At 44.6% G+C, this 19,893-nt stretch overlaps 1 protein-coding gene across 23 annotated transcripts in view; it reads left to right on the forward strand.

Annotated features, from left to right (window-relative positions):
• The window catches only part of NCOA6 (nuclear receptor coactivator 6), a 102,041-nt gene that overhangs the window by 63,547 nt on the left and 18,601 nt on the right, over positions 1-19,893 (forward strand). For 10 of the 23 annotated variants that reach the window (XM_017341664.4, XM_070051909.2, XM_017341663.4 and 7 more), the window contains 4 exons: positions 1,216-2,332; positions 5,981-6,102; positions 9,513-12,539; positions 16,452-16,520. In XM_017341664.4, the coding sequence (XP_017197153.2) occupies positions 1,216-2,332; positions 5,981-6,102; positions 9,513-12,539; positions 16,452-16,520 (4,335 nt within the window). Of the gene's footprint in view, positions 1-1,215; positions 2,333-5,980; positions 6,103-9,512; positions 12,540-14,944; positions 15,010-16,451; positions 16,521-19,893 lie in introns of all 23 variants that reach the window. The other 13 variants (XM_017341668.4, XM_070051912.2, XM_070051913.2 and 10 more) reach the window with 7 other exon arrangements.

Raw genomic sequence — 19,893 nt, forward strand, 5'->3', positions numbered from 1 at the left:
GGAGTGAGCCAGCAGATAGAAGATCTCTCTGTGTCTCTCTGCCTTTCAAATAAACATTAAATGGGGGGAGATAATGCAAGTAGCTATAGCAAAACCCCAAAGACTCAACAATAGATAAGCACTGAAGCAAGGTAGGCAGTACCTTTTGTCTAAATTAGAAATACCTGAAAAAATAGAATGTATCCCCTGTAATCCACCAAGGACTGCCACAGGGAGGGTCACTGAATTTTTTGAATGATTCCTTTATTTTTTCACAAGCAGAGTGACAGAGAGAGATGGAAGAGACAGGAAGAGAGGTCTTCCATCCACTGGTTCACTTCCCAATGTCCTTAACAGCCGGGTCTGATCCAGACCAAAGCCAGGAGCCTGGAACTCCATCCAGGTCTCCCACATGGGTCAAAGGGGCTCAAGCACTTGGGCCATCTTCGGCTGCCTTCCCAGGTGCATTAGCAGGAAGCTGGACCAGAAGTGGAGCAGCTGGGACTCAAACCAGCACTCTAATATGGGGTGTCAGCATTGCAGGTGGCAGCTTAACCTGCTGTGCCATAGCACCAGCCCCATGTGTTTTAACAGCCTTCTGTTTGCAGCTTCCAGGTGGGTTTCTAGTCAGTAGACAACCACCAGAGGCTCAGCTTCCAGATCAGGATTAAGTAATTTTTTTTTTACTTAGTCCTTAGGAATTATTTGATGTTCATTGAAGTACAGCATCCAGATATTGCACCCTACCTTTGAAATTCATTATTAGTTTTCTAAGAAGCATTTTTAAGTGTCTTCTCAGTACTGTTTTCCTAAAATGACATGGCACATTCTTTGTTTCCCTGGTCATTTATGCAGAACTTATTTCACTAGCTTAAAGTGCTTTTTGTTAATTTTTTTCACTTTCAGTAGCTATAAGTCAAGCTAAAACAATGAGATGCTGCCTTTATTTAATGTGAAAGAAAATAAACTTTAGTGCTTTTTAAAATATTACCTTTAAGTTACCACACAGGAATTAAGAACTTGTTTATCCTTCTCTGATGTATGATCATTGAGAATGTAAATAATTTTCTGGAGTCACTTCTCTAGGAAGCTCACAGAAAGTATGCCAAAAATCACATTTATATTGGTCAGTGGATATATGACTATTGGATATCTTCCAGAGTAAAGTAATTTGAGTATCTTAATATCAATACCATCATATTTCTTTCTGAAACTGTTTCTTTTCTTTTTTTAAAGGTGGTCAAGGAGCTGGTCCTCCTCAAAACCAGATGCAGGTGTCCCATGGGCCACCAAATATGATGCAGCCCAGCCTTATGGGAATTCATGGCAACATGACCAACCAGCAGGCTGGCAGTTCTGGGGTTCCTCAGGTGAACCTGGGCAATATTCAAGGCCAGCCCCAACAAGGCCCACCATCTCAGCTGATGGGCATGCACCAGCAGATTGTGCCCTCCCAGGGCCAGATGGTCCAGCAACAAGGAACTTTGAACCCTCAGAACCCTATGATTCTTTCAAGGGCCCAGCTTATGCCACAGGGCCAGATGATGGTGAACCCTCAGAACCAAAATCTTGGACCCTCACCCCAGAGGATGACTCCACCCAAGCAGATGCTTTCCCAGCAGGGCCCACAAATGATGGCATCACATAACCAGATGATGGGGCCTCAGGGGCAAGTTTTGCTCCAACAGAACCCAATGATAGAGCAGATCATGACCAATCAGATGCAGGGGAATAAGCAGCAGTTTAACACTCAGAACCAATCCAGTGTCATGCCGGGACCAGCGCAAATTATGAGGGGACCAACTCCAAACATGCAAGGAAACATGGTGCAGTTTACGGGACAGATGTCAGGACAGATGCTGCCCCAGCAAGGGCCTGTGAACAACAGTCCATCTCAGGTTATGGGGATTCAGGGGCAGGTCCTGCGGCCTCCAGGGCCCAGCCCACACATGGCCCAGCAGCATGGTGATCCTGCCACTACAGCAAATAATGATGTCAGCTTGCCTCAGATGATGCCTGATGTTAGCATGCAACAGACCAACATGGTCCCCCCCCACGTACAGGCCATGCAGGGAAACAGTGCCCCAGGAAACCACTTCTCAGGCCATGGGATGCCTTTCAATGCACCTTTCAGTGGAGCACCTAATGGAAATCAGATGTCCTGTGGTCAGAATCCAGGCTTCCCAGTCAATAAGGATGTCACACTAACAAGCCCATTATTGGTCAACTTATTGCAGAGTGACATCTCTGCAGGCCATTTTGGGGTAAACAATAAGCAAAATAATACCAACGTGAATAAACCGAAGAAGAAGAAACCCCCTCGGAAGAAGAAGAATAGTCAGCAGGATCTAAAGTAGGTTGTGACAAAGTTAACTTTGTCCTCTTCTGTTTGTGACAACTCTGATGAAAATTTTTAGACGTAAAATCAGTATAATGAGATCTCCCTGCATCAACAGTTATCAACTCATCACTTTTTGTGCCCTCATCTGTGTTCTTTCCCATTGCTTTCTTGATTATTTTAAAGCATATTCATGTTGTGAATGGTTAAGTGTGTATGTCTTAAGAGATAAGGACAGGCTTTATGTGTGATCAATCACACAATACCATTTGTACACCTAGAAAACTAATATTTCTTTTTCTAAATTCTGCTGTCTCAGCGTGGTTGTGGCTAACCAGTGCTACTTCAGTGCAGCTTCCCGAAACACAGGCCTATAATGGGAACCAGAAAGGCCAAATGTGCTTTGAAAATGAAAACTGCTTTTGGAGACTCTGCACTGTCTCTCAAATAGAAATGCTGTTTTACACAGTGCCTTCCCTTTAAAGGCCGTTTATAAAAAAAAAAAAAAAAAATGCCATTTATCTTTCCTAGAAGCTTAAGACCCCCGGCCAAGAGGACCTTTTAAATCAGTTACTCCTTCAGTAATGGTTCTCCAGTGAGTTCTACAAGATCACAGCAGGAAGGGCAATTAACAATTTATATTTCATTTCCTGAAACTAAGTATTATTTAAGTCATGTTTCTGGCTTTGATAAAATGTCTCCAGAAGGAATATTGATTGAGTTGAATTTTCTGCCTTTAATTATAAGACTGGAATTCAGATATTTATTAATAGAAACTAGTGACTACTGAATGCAAAACTGATTAAACAAATTTCTGTAACTGTAGAAAAAGAACAGGGCATCTTTATTTAAACAAGCTTAGATGTTCAAATAATACCAACTGCCTTTATACCAGCCTTCCCAGACGTTTGTGGTTATGCTCTGCTTCTTGAATCTTATATATTAAAAGCCATTTGTTGTATGTTAACAACCTATATATATATATATATATTTTTTTTTTTTTTGACAGGCAGAGTGGACAGTGAGAGAGAGAGAGACAGAGAGAAAGGTCTTCCTTTGCCGTTGGTTCACCCTCCAATGGCCGCTGCGGCCGGCGCGCCGCGCTGATCCGATGGCAGGAGCCAGGAGCCAGGTGCTTTTCCTGGTCTCCCTTGGGGTGCAGGGCCCAAGCACCTGGGCCATCCTCCACTGCACTCCCTGGCCACAGCAGAGGGCTGGCCTGGAAGAAGGGCAACCGGGACAGAATCCGGCGCCCCGACCGGGACTAGAACCCGGTGTGCCGGCGCCGCTAGGCGGAGGATTAGCCTAGTGAGCCACGGCGCCGGCCCTATATTTTCTTTTTTAAGATTTATTTATTGATTCGAAAGTCAGAGTTACACAGAGAGAGGAGAGGCAGAGAGAGAGAAAAAAAGAGAGGTCTTCCATCTGCCGGTTCACTCCCCAATTGGTTGCAATGGCAGGAACTGCGCCGATCTAAAGCCAGGAGCCAGGAGCCTCCTCTGGGTCTCCCAAATGGGTGCAGGGGCCCAAAGGCCCTGGGCCATCCTTCACTGCTCTCCCAGGCTACAACAGAGAGCTAGACCAGAAGTGGAGCAGCCAGGCCTCGAACCAGTGCCCGTATGGGATGCCAGCGCTTCAGGCCAGGGCATTAACCTGCTGCGCCACAGTGCCGGCCCAACAACCTATATTTTCATGAATTCAGACTAACTAAGCCCTTTAATTATCTAATTTTTCTGCCTGCTCCCACATCTATCACTAGCACACTGTAGAACCTTTGGCTTGTCTCTCACAGCTTTCTGGGCTTTTTGTTTTATCAACCATAGCTTGAAAGGGGTGGGACCAGATATCTGGAATTTTTTAGCTATATAATTCTCTGAAAGTAAAGGTTATAGAATTACTATAATTGGAAATGAGAGAAGATATATGAAGAAGCAGATTATTGTAAGGATCTGAATGTGTAGGAACCTGATTCAGGTTCTAAATTTCTATATGCTGAGAATTCATTCATTACTTTAGCAGAGAGAGAGAGCTCCCATCCACTGGTTCATTTCCCCAGATGCCTGCAACAGTTCAAAACTGGATGCTGGGAAGTCAGTCTAGGTCTCTTAGTGAGTGGCAGGAACCTGATTATTTGGGCCATCACCACTGCCTTCTAGGGTATCCATTAGCAGAAAACTGGAGGCACTCCAGTATGAACCATGGACATCTTAACTACGAGGCCAAACACCCAACCCTGCTAAGGCTTTTAAGATAGAATCTATGTGGCTTGTGAAACTACACAGAATATAATGAGACAAAATACTTTCTAAAAGTGGGTGACCAGGGGCAGGCATCCCATATGGAATTTCTGGGTTAAAGTTCCAGCTCTACTCCTAATTCCAGCTTCCTGCTAATGCACACCTTGGGAAGCAGCAAGTAGTTGGATTCTTGTCACCCATGTGGGAGATCTGGATTGAGTTCCTGTCTCCTGACCTCCTAACTTCAGTTATTGAGGTCATCTGGGGAATGAACCAGAGGGTGGAAGACATCAGTCTCTTGTTCTTGCTCTCCCCCTGCCTTTCAAATAGGTTTTTTAAAAATAAAAATTTCAAAATAAAAATAGGTGACTGAAATGAGGGCCAAGGAAAGAAAAGCTGGAGGTGGTAAAGAAAGGTGCAGGTAGGAGTGGGATTACTAACAAAGTAAAAGATGTCAATACTCTGGTTCTTTGGGAATGGATATGTTAATAAATACACTTTTGGCTGGCGCCACGGCTCAATAGGCTAATCCTCCACCTGCGGCGCCGGCACACTGGGTTCTGTCCCGGTTGCTCCTCTTCCAGTCCAGCTCTCTGCTCTGGCCCGGGAAGGCAGTGGAGGATGGCCCAAGTCCTTGGGCCCTGCACCCGCATGGGAGACCAGGAGAAGCACCTGGCTCCTGGCTTCCCATCAGCGCAGTGCGCCGGCCGCAGCGCACCGGCTGCAGCACACAGGCTGCAGCGGCAATTGGGGGATGAACCAACGGAAAAGGAAGACCTTTCTCTCTGTCTCTCTCTATCTCACTGTCCACTCTGCTTGTCAATAAATAAATCAATAAATAAGTACACTTTCTTCCCCACTAAAAATGTAAATTACAAGTAAAAAGGAAAGCATCCCAAAGCCAATAAATATGTATGCAAATACTCATTCTGCAGCAAAATTAACTTTGTTGAGAGTGTTTTCCATCTTTCTCTGTTCTTTGAATACCATTTCCATCAGCCAACTTACAGCCTTTCTCAAGGTATTAGGAATTATTGGAGTTACCACTGTAATATTCACAAAAAAGAATATGGACTCCCTAGTTGACCATGATAGCTGCACTGAAGATAGTGTGGTTGATGGCCCTAAACTATGGTCAGGTCTTAAAACATCTAAGGGGTGGATGAGTATATGAAAATTGATGTATCAGAGATTTGTGAAAAGTACTTTGAATAAATACAGTGGTATTTCATTAAGTGGATTTAAACATTTTATGAAATTGTCAGGTTATTTTTTATGCCAACATTGGATATTTTATCCATACTAGAGAGAGGTAAATAAGGCTAATGCAAGCAGATTCTGGTTCTTTAGAAATAGGGGAGGTGTTAAACTAATTTCATGTATTTTCTACCCAGCTTATTCTCAGATATGCTGCTTATTTTTTTAGCACCCCAGATACTCGCCCAGCTGGTCTGGAAGATGCTGATCAGCAGCCATTGCCTGGAGAACAAGGGATTAACTTGGACAACTCAGGCCCTAAGCTGCCAGAATTTTCAAACCGGCCACCAGGTGATAAAATGTTAGCTAAAGATTAAGTGCTTATCATCATGTGTGTGACTTCATTTTCTCCAAGGAAATAGTAGAGGGATTTTTTTCCTCGGTATTATTATTTGCTAACCACTCTACTTCATGTGTCTAGCATTTTGAAATGTTGTGTTAATACTAAGTAAAAATTTCCAATATGACTTGTGAAGATTTGTACATTATGTTCAGATTTGTCTTTGTTATTTTAAGTTCTCATAAAAATCAGAAGGAAATAAAGATTTGTTTATATATATAAATATATACATATGTAAAAGAGACACTCATGTGCCTACCACCCTGCTTAATAATTTGATACATAGTACCCATACTATTGAAGTCCCCCTCTCTAATTGTAATATTATTCTTTTTTTTTTTTAAAAGATGTATTTAGAGGACAGCGCCTGCAGTGCCAGCATCCCATATGGGCACCAGTTCCAGTCCCGGCTGCTCCACTTCCCATCCAGCTCTCTGCTATGGCCTGGGAGAGCAGTAGAGGATGGCCCAAGTCCTTGGGCCCTTGTGCCAACATTGGGGACCCGGAAGAAGCTCCAGGCTCCTGGCTTTGGATCGGCCAAGCTCCGCCTGTTGCAGCCATTTGGGGAGTAAACCAGCAGATGGAAGACCTTTCTCTCTCTCTTTGCCCTGCCTCTTAAAAAGATTTATTTATTTATTTGAAAGAGTTACACAGAAAGAGAGTGAGAGAGAGAGAGAGATCAATCTTCCATCCACTGGTTTACTCCCCAAATGACTGCAATGAAGCCAGGAGTCAGGAGTTTCTTCCATATCTCCCATGTGAGTGCAAGGACCCAAGCACTTGGGCCATCTTCCACTGCTTTCCCAGGTTCATTAACAGGGAGCTGGATCAGAAGTGGAGCAGTCGGGTCTAGAACTGGTGCCCATAAGGGATGCCGGTGTCACAGGTGGTGGCTTTACGCATTTCACACAACACCGGCCTCAATATTATTCTATAAATGTTGAAAAATTATGCTGTAAAGTAAAAAGCTCCTAAAATTCATTCATTCAAAGTATTATAGAACAAAGGCCAACTGCCACAGTCTCTATTCCTGGCTGCTGTTCTGACTTGCAGCCTTATCCCTGGGACACAATGAAGATCCGCAAGCCCTTCACACTTAGACCATTCTTCCCCTGTGGAGGAAGGGCCATGTTTTGATTTTTTCCTCGTTATTCTACCTCCTTTTTGGCATGTAAATAAGAGTGACATTCTTCAAGTGTAAACTTTAATCCACCCATAATTTATATGTCTTAAAAGTGAATATTGTTTTCTAAAGGGAAATCCATCCTGATATCAAGATTTTGTGTTATTTACTAGTACTTGCGTTCTCATCAGTGAGTTGCAGCAGTATCGTTAAGGTTGGGAGGTCACCAGTCTTGGGCAAGTGGGTCCAGAAAGCATTGTGAGCGCCCCTCAGAAATCTCATTTCTTCTTGGATGATTCTTGGGACCCTCACACTCATGTATTGCCCCTTTTCTGCAAAGTGGGAGCCTCCAGGATAAATTTGGCTAGTAATAGGTTTGAATTGCCAGACAGTATCTTAAAGCAAAACAAACCCTGAATTTAAATGTTTTTAAAATAGTATTTGCTCTGTGGTTCAGCACCATCTACGTGACTCCTGCTGTGTTTGGCTAGCCCACTTTTCTTCCTTACCACCTGCCTGGCCACCACAGGCGTATGAGTTTGCAGCCCTTGACTAATAAATGTGGTTTTGATTGTGTGATTGCCACTGTCTGTGTCCTGGCGCTCTCTCCCTTTACCATGCTGTCATGTAAACCCAGTCTGTCTTGTCACTGGTGCCCTCTGGACTGCTCCTCCAGCTTCTAGACCCTATGACAGCCATGCCCTTAGCTGTTACTTTCAAGAGGCTGCTATATTGACTGTCCTTCCCTCTGGTATTTATTGAGCAGATTTCAGAGATAAAAGACTTCTGTGTTATAGCACTAATACCAATAGACTTTTACAGAAAGTACAATTTTCTTAATATGAAAGCCTCAGACTAGATATGAAAAATGAAAAAACCACAATATTTGACTATTCAGCTAAAAGGGCAGTTAAACCTGTGGAAATGCCATGTTACTGGCTTTATAAATGTCAAGAAGTCACTTGGGTATAAAACCAGAGATTTTGTTTTTAAAAAAAACCTTTAAAACTGGATACTGCCCATTGTTTTCATTGGTACTCTGGAAATCTTTGGCCAGAAGAAATCAATTAACTGTTGAGCACAGAGCTTGATCCACAGCACGTGGTGGCTTCTCTGTAAAAATCTAGAGCCAGCATTTCTTTGAACTGCAAGAGGCAACCATTCTTAATCCTGCACCTTCTAAGGATGTCCTTAATGTGTTTTTCAAGCAAGAATGGAATAAATCCATGGATTTGTATCTGAGCTGTATGTCCACTTTTCCCCACTGGACCATTTGTATTATTGGATTGATTATCTTTTTATTCTTCCTGCTGCTGGTATAAGGTTTTGGTTCTAAAATGCCAAGTAAAATCTTCCAAACTCGAGAATCATACTGAGATGGTGCCTTCTGCAAATCTGTAAGGCGTGGTCCCTCAGACTTCTTTTCCAAAAATTATTTCTTGTTTCTGAGGGCTATACTTCGAGTACTTATTCTCTAATTGTGAATTCACAGGGGATATTTCTCCAAATAGAGGTTTGTCTGTTAAGAAGTAAATGGAAATTAATATCCCTAAAAACTTCAGTGCCTACCTTTGATTGCCAATGTGTATATCAACTTCTGATAGCTCCCGCTGTCTAAGAGAAAGTTTAAATCAATTTCCCATGAGGAATGAGCCTGAAGGATGCAACGTAGTATATGGAGCGACTGGGATGCAGTAATTTAAAATCCCTGTTTCTTAAGGAAATGAATCCTAGATTTGTATATTTTACTTCTTTTGGAAGAATAAAAAAGCTGTCTTCAGTGCTGGTGCTTTTTCAACAAAAACAAGTCTTTAAAAATTCATTCTCTTCTCACAGAAAAAGAAAATCCTAACTACTTTACCTCATTCACAAGTACAATCAAATGCTGATTATGTCTGCCTGAGACCCAGATGCTAGGTGGCCAGCTACTTGCTGTTGGTGGAATTTCTCTCATTGGCGGTGCATAGCACAGAATATCTGTCAGAGTTAGCCCAGGAGCGCCTCCTGAGACCCTGCACACTGAGGAGCTCCGCGTTCTTAATGCTTTGCTGCTTGCTTCCTCACACAGGGTGCTCCTTTGCTGTGTCAAGTCATCCGGGGCTGTGCCCTGCCCTGGAGCAGCCCCAGCTGGCGTGCCTGAGCTTTTGTGCACTGTCTGCCACCGAGATGAGTATTGCTTTGAGTGCCAAGTTTTCTTGCTGAAAATCTAACTTCCCTGATTTTGGGGACTTGTTTTAGGTTATCCTGCTCAGCCAGTTGATCAGAGGCCACTTCAGCAGATGCCTCCTCAACTTATGCAGCATGTGGCACCCCCACCACAGCCACCCCAGCAGCAGCCACAGCCACAACTGCCTCAGCAGCAGCCGCCGCCGCCGCCGCCTCCCAGTCAGCCACAGTCGCAGCAGCAGCAGCAGCAGCAGCAGCAACAGCAGCAAATGATGATGATGCTCATGATGCAGCAAGACCCCAAGTCAGCTAGGCTCCCCGTCTCCCAAAACATCCACCCTCCCAGAGGCTCCCTGAATGCGGACTCCCAGAGAATGCCCATGCAACAGAGTGGCAACGTGCCTGTCATGGTCAGTCTGCAAGGAGCTGCTTCCGTTCCACCCTCACCTGATAAGCAAAGAGTGCCCATGCCCGTGACTGCGCCTTTGGGAGGCAATCCGAGGAAAATGGTGTACCAGGAGAACCCACAGAATCCTTCCAGCTCACCACTGGGAGACATGGCCTCACTCCCTGAAGTGAGTGGCAATGAAGTGCCACCTGCCTCAGGAGGCCCAAGTAGCATGCCTTCACATCTGGTGGTTTCCCAGGGTCCGTTAGTGATGGGAGGGCCGAAACCTGGACCATCACCCCTTGCAGCAACACAAGGTGCAACGCCCCAGCAGCCCCCTGTGAACTCCCTGCCCAGCTCCCATGCCCACCACTTTCCAAGTGTGGCTGCCCCAACCCAGACATCTAGGCCTAAAACCCCTAACAGAGCCAGCCCCAGACCCTATTATCCTCAGACACCCAACAACCGCCCTCCCAGCACAGAACCTTCAGAAATCAGTCTGTCACCAGAAAGACTCAATGCCTCCATAGCAGGACTCTTCCCTCCACAGATTAATATTCCTTTACCTCCTAGGCCGAATTTAAACAGAGGCTTTGATCAACAGGGCCTAAATCCAACAACTTTGAAGGCCATTGGACAAGCACCTTCAAATCTCACCATGAATAATCCTTCCAGTTTTGCTGCCCCGCAAACTCACAAATTAGACTCTGTGGTGGTGAATTCTGGAAAGCAGTCTAATTCTGGAGCAACAAAACGGGCAAGTCCAAGTAACAGCCGCAGGTCTAGTCCTGGGTCCAGTAGAAAAACCACCCCAAGCCCTGGGAGGCAAAATTCAAAAGCCCCTAAACTCACTCTAGCCTCCCAAACAAACACAGCCCTGTTGCAGAACGTGGAGTTGCCAAGAAATGTACTGGTCAGTCCCACTCCTCTGGCCAATCCCCCCGTGCCGGGGAGCTTTCCTAACAACAGTGGACTGAATCCTCAGAATCCCACCATGCCTGTGCCTGTGCCTGTGCCTGTGCCTGTGCCTGTGCCTGCAGTGGCGGGAGTCCTCGAGGATAACAAGGAGAGCTTGAATGTGCCTCAGGACACTGATTGCCAGAATTCCCAGGGTAGGAAAGAGCAGGTAAACGTTGAGCTAAAAGCAGTCCCTGCCCAAGAAGTGAAAATGGTTGTCCCTGAAGATCAGTCCAAAAAGGATGGGCAACCTTTGGATCCTAACAAACTTCCTGGTATTGAAGAGAACAAAAATTTGGTGTCTCCTGCCATGCGGGAAGCACCAACGTCACTGAGTCAACTTCTTGACAACTCTGGAGCTCCTAACGTGACCATTAAACCCCCTGGGCTTACAGATATGGAAGTAACACCTCCAGTAGTTTCTGGTGAGGACCTCAAAAAAGCATCTGTTGTTCCCACACTACAGGATCCGTCATCTTCTAAAGAACCCTCTAGTTCCCTAAACTTACCTCACAACAATGAGCCGTGTTCAGCCCTTGTGCATCCAGAATTGAGTGAGGTCAGTTCTAATGTTGCACCAAGCCTCCCTCCAGTAATGTCAAGACCTGTCAGCTCTTCCTCCATTTCTGCTCCTTTGCCCCCAAATCAAATAACTGTGTTTGTCACTTCCAATCCCATCACAACTTCAGCTAACACATCAGCAGCTCTGCCAACTCACTTGCAGTCTGCTCTGATGTCAACGGTCGTCACGATGCCCAATGTGGGTAGCAAGGTTATGGTTTCTGAGGGACAGTCAGCTGCTCAGTCTAATGCCCGGCCTCAGTTCATTACACCTGTCTTTATCAATTCATCCTCAATAATTCAGGTTATGAAAGGATCACAGCCAAGCACAATTCCTGCAGCCCCTCTGACCACCAACTCTGGTCTGATGCCTCCCTCCGTTGCAGTCGTTGGTCCTTTACACATACCTCAGAACATAAAGTTTTCTTCTGCTCCTATACCGCCTAATGCCCCCTCTAGTAGTCCTGCTCCAAATGTACAGACAGGACGACCACTGGTCCTTAACTCACGAGCCACTCCTGTTCAGCTTCCTTCTCCCCCTTGTACATCTTCTCCAGTTGTCCCTCCTCATCCCCCTGTCCAGCAAGTGAAAGAATTGAATTCAGACGAGGCCAGTCCTCAGGTGAGCACCTCAGCAGATCAGAGCACTCTGTCCTCTTCACAGTCAACCACAATGGTTTCTCCCCTTTTGACCAACAGCCCAGGCTCCTCTGTCAACCGGCGAAGCCCAGTCTCCTCCAGTAAGGGAAAAGGAAAAGTGGACAAAATTGGCCAGATTTTGCTGACCAAGGCATGTAAGAAAGTTACAGGCTCTCTCGAGAAAGGAGAAGAGCAATATGCTGCAGATGGAGAGACTGAAGGCCAAGGGCTAGAGACCCCAGCTCTGGGGCTCGTGGGAACAGAGCAGTTATCTACGGAGCTGGACAGTAAAACCCCAACGCCTCCAGCACCCACTCTGCTAAAAATGACCTCCAGCCCTGTGGGCCCAGGCTCTGCCTCAGCAGGACCCAGCTTACCTGGCGGTGCTCTCCCTACCAGCGTACGCTCGATAGTAACCACTCTAGTACCCTCTGAGCTCATCTCTGCGGCACCAACCACAAAAAGCAATCATGGTGGCATAGCATCTGAGCCACTTGCAGGTGGCCTAGTGGAGGAGAAGGTGGGACCCCATCCAGAACTCCTGCCCAGCATAGGTATGTACTCAGGACGTGGACGGGACGTCATCTCACGCCAGAAGGGTTTGTTTTTTTTTTTTAACCTATCCCACAAAAGCATTACTCCTTTTCTACTTGGTGGAAGAATGGACTTAAATAGATATAGTATTAGTTCTATTTATTGGAAGTACATTGGGAAATATGCTTTCAAATCCCATGGTAAGTTTAGCTTCATTAACATGATTCTGTCTCTGCTCCTTTCACTTATGTGAAAGTTTCTGAGTTTACAAGGAAGCGTCTCTATGTGCATTATCACATCAGCATGCCAACCATAGCAAGTAATCTTGAAGTCATCCTGTGGGCGAGAGGACTGGAGCTCAGATTGAAGTTCAGTATTTGTTCGAAGTCTCTGCTGTGGACCCTCCAATGTCCCCTAAGTATGAAAAGCTGCTTCTGCAGGTTCCCCGACCATAATGAAGGCTTGCTCATGACTGTTTCAGAGCAGGATTTTTGAAACCCCATCCTCATACCTTTAAAAAAAAAAAAAAAGATTTATTTATTTGAAAGGCAGAGTTATACAGAGAGAAAGTGAGACAGAGATCTTCCATCTGCTGGTTCATCCCCCAAACGGATGCAATGGCCAGGGCTGAACCAGGCCAAAGCCGGGAACCAGGAGCTGCTTCTGGGTCTCCCATGTGGGCTCAGGGGCCCAAGCACAGTAGCAGGGAGCTGGATCAGAAGTGGAGCAGCTGGGGCCAGCTTCATGGCACAGTATATGGCGCAGTGGGTTAATCCTCCACCTGCATACAGGCACTGGTTCTAGTACTGGCTGCCCCTCTTCCAATCCAGCTCTCTGCTATGGCCTGGGAAAGCAATAGAAGATAGCCCAAATGCTTGGGCCCCTGCACCCACATAGGAGACCAGGAAGAAGCTCCTGGCTCCTGGCTTCAGACTGGTGCAGCTCTAGCCGTTGAGGCCATCTGGGGAGTGAACCAACGGAGGGAAGACCTTTCTCTCTGTCTTTCCCTCTCATTGTCTGTAACTCTACCTTTCAAATAAATAAAATAAATCTTTAAAAAAAAAAAAAGTGGAGCAGCCAGGATGTGAACCAGCACCAATATGGATGCCAACACTGCAGGCAGCGGCTTAACCCACTATGCCACAATACTGCCCCCTATTCTTATACTCCAAGACCATTCCCTTTCTGGGCTACCCCAAAGGAGAGTGTTCTAGACATTCAAGTTTCATAACAGACCTATGAGGAACAAAGTAGTTAACAGGATAGGTACAGCTGGTGTCACAGTGCCAGCACTTACTGGATGTGTAGGCTTGAGTATGTTGCTGGACTACTCCCAAATTCCAGTTTTCTCCTTTGTTATGTGGGGACAATAGAATTTAATGAAGGAATGCATGTAACTTGCTTAGAGTGGAGCCTAGAACATAGTAACTGTTTGATAAGTGGTTAAAATTAATACCAGTTCCTTTTTGATGCACTGTCTGTAAATCGGTCCATTCCTTTCATGGATACCCAGTTGGGATTATTTCCTATATGCTGTTCAGGTGGGCTGCTGATGACAGGATGGGGCTCCTTGCATCGCCCCTCCTTCCTTTTCTTGCTTCCCCTCCCCACACGTTTGTCCTTTGTTGAGGCTTACGTGCTGCAGAAGCTCTTCCTCCCCAGAGGTGACTCAGTCATACACCAGAGATGGGAAGGATCTTTGTGATACGCTAGGCCAGCTAGTAAGGCTGTCTTATTTATGTATCCAGTATGCTTTGAGTGCCCACTGGTGAGTTTACGTACCCAGGAGGAGACGGGAAGAACAATCTTCAGAATATGATCAGAGTTCAAGTTTTAGCCCTGCTGGTTACCAATTGAAGTTGCTTAAGTTTCTTAACCTGTCTGAAGCCATGTACTTAACATGTCAGTTAAGTGGAGATTATCATTGTTACATCTCATAATTTGTATGCAGATTCAATGAGAGGACTTAACATCAAGTGGCCAGCACCCTGCCTCATACAGAGCTCCAGAAAGGTCATTTCCCTTTCTCTCTGCCTCTTTACCTTGCTGTTAGAGGTACAGGAAGAATAGAGGCCTTGAGGGCATTCAATATCTTTCTAGGAGGTAGAGACCTTACAGAGCTAGGGGCTCTGTGTTTCTGCTCCTAGTTCTGTTGATGCAAGTGAATCTTAAGAGTTAAAAAGAAATTTGGTATGACTTAAATATGTTTGCTGCTACTAAGTGTTTCCATTTCTACTTCCTTTCAGGGAACTTATCCCTCTGGTACCAAGAGAATAATGATGAAATGATTAGAAAAAATTTAACTGGATCATATGTACTAGAGAAATATTTGAGCCTTGGGAAGATAAACCACCAGTCAGAAAAAATTCTCAGTTTTAGTTAAGGCCATCTTTGCTTATAGTGACTGTTTCTATTCTTTTTCAAGGGACTTCTGTGCTTTTACCTTGAAAATGTGAGAAATCAATACTGAAGTTAAAAGTAGAAGTTAAGGTATAGTTTCAAGCTTTATCAGATAAGCATCCAAAATAAATTCTTAAGCACAAATGCATTACTGACTGCTTTACTAAGCAGGGAGAAAAATCTGCAAAATTCAGTCTGCACAAGAGTAAAACTTAGGAGTTTATGTAGGATTTTAGATTGAAGTGTCAAGATGGGAGAACATCCTCAATGGAGGCGTGGCTGTGCCTTTGATCTTTACTGTGTGAGCTGGGAAGTTTCTGTTCTAGAGTGCACCATTTTTCTGTTCTTTTCCTTGAGGGCCTAAGTTCTCTATGTCCTTCAAAGCCTAGTTCTGATGTTTCTCCCTTTAATGTGCCTTCAGATTTCTCGACCTAAAATTGATGTTCCTTGCTTTGGATTCCTGTAGTGCTTATACTTATGAGCCTCCCTCGTAAAGCATCATAGTCCACTCCAGTGTGCCACATTTGCACGTCTGTAATGCCAGACTGAGTTCTGATATGCAGGAGGGGTGTAATTTCTCTAAGGGTGCCTAGCACAGTGCCTTGCCTCTAGTAAGTTCTTTGTAACTATTTGATAAGTAAATAACATACCAAATTGAATTGTTCATTAACTATGAATTGAATACTTATACCCATCACATTTGCCAGATTCTCTTAAAGGTACAAGATTACATAATTTCAGCTTTCAGGAGAACATTCTTTTTTTTAAAGATTTATTTTAATTTATTTGAAAAAGTTAACAGAGAGAGGTAGAGAACGAGAGAGAGAGGTTTTCCATCCACTGGGTCACTCCCCAGATGGCTGCAACAGCCAGAGCTGAGCCAGTCCAAAGCCAGGAGCCAGGAGCTTCTTCTGGGTCTCCCAACATGGGTGCAGGGGCCAAAGGACTGTGGGCCATCCTCCGCCTTCCAAGGCACATTACCAGAGAGCTGGATCAGAAGTGGAGCATCCAGGTCTCCAACCAGTGCCCACATGGGATGCCAGTACTGTAGGCTGGAGTTTTAACCTGCTGCACCACAGCTCAGGCCCCAAGGAGTATATTCTTTACAGGGGTGAGACAGAATTTTTTTTTAGATACTAAAGTGAATGATACAATCATCCCTCCAAAACTGGTTTGGGTTTGCTACTAAGTTATGCTTTTGGGTTTTGTAAAGAGTAGTGTTCAACACTTGACCCCAAGAAGCAAAAATATATGGTTGTCCTTGTTCTCAGCACAGTCTCCTCTGATCTTGATATATACAAGCAGGAGAAACAGATACCCCTAAGTGGTAGTCTGTGTTGCTGTTATGGTAGTCAACATTTTTTTTAATAGTTAATTTTAAAGTGCCTTCTAAAATGTGATTTCAAAGCTGAAAGAGCGGCCCTCTAAGAAACAGTATTTCAACACTTACTTAGCCCTTGATTCAGGTAATGATTTCTGCTATGCTTAGAAAAGAAACTAAAACATCTGTAATTTTTTCTTCCTTGCCTTAGCCCCTTCACAGAATTTAGTCCCAAAGGAAACTCCAGCCACAGGACTGCAGGGGTCTGTTGCCAGACCAGGTAAGACTTGCTTTGGAAAAACTTCTTGAGTGAGACAAGTTACGTGTGACAGAACTACTGCTGTCTTCATCATCACATTTTCTATGCCAAGAAGTGGCTAGAACTGTCTTAGCTGTTCGCTTTGAAGCAGACTTTGGTTGAGTGGCAGTGCTTGTACAGGACGGATTGAGGCTGTTTTCCCTCAGAGCAGCTTGCTCACGCGCACACTCGTGGTATCAGCCATGGAGCTCAAGAATGGCATCTCTGTGCCCACTGCCTCTCTGCCACCCAGTGATTTCCACTGCAGAATCTGCCCTGTTCCATGACTCCACCCATAATTTGCAACTGACTTGCTGGCATGTGGTGACTTACTAGGGTGGCAAATGTTAAAGCACCAAGATAGGAAGTGCATTGTTGCCTGACGGGAGGCTTGTTCAGAGACCCTGTTTCCCAGTGAGGTGGCCGTTCCTCCAGTCATTCCAGGCATCTCTGGATCACATGACGTTTCTCCCCAAGACCAAGATACTCTAAAAAACTTTTAAGTATTGTTTCTGGAAGGAAGGTCCATGGTAATCTGACAGATAACTGCTCTGAGATGTTGCTCAGCTCTGAATGCAGGAGAACCTTGATGTCAGTAACAACACTTGTTCTGCCTTCATAGATTAGACTGCTAAGGCAGACAAATCATGTAGATACAGGGATACTTCAAAAGGTTGTGGAAAGCAGAATTAAAAAGATAAGTTCATTTTGGTGCAAAAAAATGCAAATCCATTCATACAAGAGGTCTTCAAAAAGTTAATGGGAAATATATACTATGAAAAAAGTATGCATAGATCTAAAAAAATTTCTACTCCAAAATAAACATCTTTTAATTCTACTTTCCATAAACTTTTTGAAGTGCCCTCCTACATTTCAGTTTAGTCTTGCCCAGCTCTTTTTTGCTGTAGGTCATTTAGGGGCACAAAACAACAAAGTATGACTAGTTCCCACAAGGAGGTTAGAGTCTCATTGAAAGTATAATTCACGGGGCCAATGTTGTGATGTGGCAGGTTATACAGCACCAGCATCCCATTAGGGCACTAGTTGCAGTCCTGGCTACTCCACTTCTAATCCAGCTGCCTGCTAATGGCGTGGGAAGGCAGTGGAGGATAGCCCAAGTGATTCAGCCCTTAAGCCCACATGGGAGATCCAGAGGAAGCCTTGCCCATTACTGCCATTTGGAGAGTAAGCCAATGGGTGGAAAGTGTGTGTGTGTGTGTGTGTGTGTGTGTGTCCTTCTCTCTGTAACTCAGCCTTAAAAAAAAAAAGTACAACTCACACACTTGACAAAATTAGTAAGAAGAGAAACAGTCTAGCTGTGTTTAATTTTGTGAATCTAAGCTAATAAAGTATAACATGATTATTTTAAAACCTGCTTCAGGATACTATGTCTTGTGATGGATAAAACTTTCTACTTCACACTCTTTGGATAAAATCAGGCCTCTGGTGAATGTCTGAATAAAAGACATGTCAGCCACCCAGATTCTTTGCTACCACTGTCCATATACTTGACATTGTGCTGAACATTTAGGAAGGATAGGAATGGAACAAATTATTCTCAGAAGGTGTCAGATACTAAGCTCATGTTTCGGTGAGAAAAGGAGCAACTAGGAAGGGGAAGGGGATTTCATTTCCTGCCCTTCCTCATTATTCCAGAAATTGGGCTTTACCATTATAGGTTTTTCATCCTCAGAGTAATTGGCTGAAGAATCTACTTCTTTTTAAAAGTTTGGCATAAGTGAATCTCCTTTAAATACCCCCTGGAATACTGATTACCTTCACGTTTTGGTCTTCAATTGTTTGAATCAGCAGTGATGATGTTAAAATTCCCAAAAGCTTAGAATTCTAACCTTGTTTTCAAGGAGCAAACTAATCAAGGTTAACACTTCTTCTGAACCATTTTCATTTTTGAGTGAGTCACCGGAGTTTGTATGTCCAAGGTAACAGAGACTCTGTGTTTCTTGTGGAGGGATTTCTAAGTTTTGAGGGTCAGCTATGGGTAGCTAAACAGCAGATGTAAAGAAAGGATTCCCTCCTGCCAGCATCCTGTGTCAAAGGTGGAGTACTTTAGCCTTCTCACGTGGAAAGCTGTGTCAACATGATCATCATAGCAATAATAATAATAATAATAGCTTGTGTTAAGGTACTACCAAGTGTCAGGTGCTGTACTAAAGTCTTTATATGCATTATTTCATTTAATGTTCGTAACTTTGAACTGAGTAAATTGACTATCCTTGTTTTTCAGGTGAGGCATTGAACACAGGTCAAGTAATTATCTGAGGTCACATGGTTAATAAGCATTGAGGTAAAAATTAGTTTTAGAGATTTATTTATTTGAAAGGCAGAATTACAGGGAGAAGGAAATACAGAAAGTGAGAGAGAGAAGAGAGATCAATTGATCGATCTTCCATCCACTGGTTCACTCCCCAAATGGCCACAAAGGGCACAGCTGGGCCAAACTAAAGTTTTATCTGAGTCTGCCATGTGAGTTCAGAGGCCCAAGCACTTGGGCCATCTTCCACTGCCTTCCCAGGCCATCAGTAGGGAGCTGATCAGAAGTGGAGCAGCTGGGATTCAAACCAGTGCCCATGTAAAATGCCAGCATTGCAGGTGGCGGCTTACCTGCTATGCCACAGTGTAGGCCCCTTGAGGTCAAAATTTTAACCCAGGCACTCTGATTTTGCTGCCTTCCAGAAGGTTACCATGTAAACATTAAGGCAGGTTAGACAGGTACACTGCAGTGTGAGGTGCTGAACTCCCTTCAGTTGCAGGGCTAATGGGAAGCCAGAGGCAGGAGAGACTGCTGTTGTCTGGCATGTCAGGGAAGGGCTTTTGGAAAAGATGGAACTTCCTGAAAGCGTATAATAGGAAGCAGATGTTTAACTGCTAGTGCTGAGAAAAATGTGCCTTGGAAACCCAGAGGGTGCTCACTGATGTAAAAACTGCTACAGACCAATTACTGAGACTTTTCTTTCTGGGAGGGCTTTTCTGGGAGACTGAGAAAGGCTGAGAAACATACTGGAGTCTGCAGGCCGTATCTTGAAGCAAGGACCTCGACTCTCTAAACTGAGTGAGTGAGGAATTGGTTTGAAGGAGAATACATCCTTAATAGATGTTCAAGACATTAGAAAATTGCTGTCTTTAAAAAGTACCAAGATGGGGGCGGCGCCGTGGCTCACTAGGCTTATCCTCCGCCTACGGCGCCAGCACCCTGGGTTCTAGTCCCGGTTGGGGTGCCAGATTCTGTCCCGGTTGCCCCTCTTCCAGTCCAGCTCTCTGCTGTGGCCCCGGAAGGCAGTGGAGGGTGGCCCAAGTCCTTGGGCCCTGCACTCGCATGGGAGACCAGGAGGAGGCA

Source organism: Oryctolagus cuniculus, chromosome 11, assembly GCF_051225735.1.
Source record: "Oryctolagus cuniculus isolate XC-2025 breed Fujian yellow rabbit chromosome 11, ASM5122573v1, whole genome shotgun sequence".
NCBI classification, from domain to species: Eukaryota; Metazoa; Chordata; class Mammalia; order Lagomorpha; family Leporidae; genus Oryctolagus; species Oryctolagus cuniculus.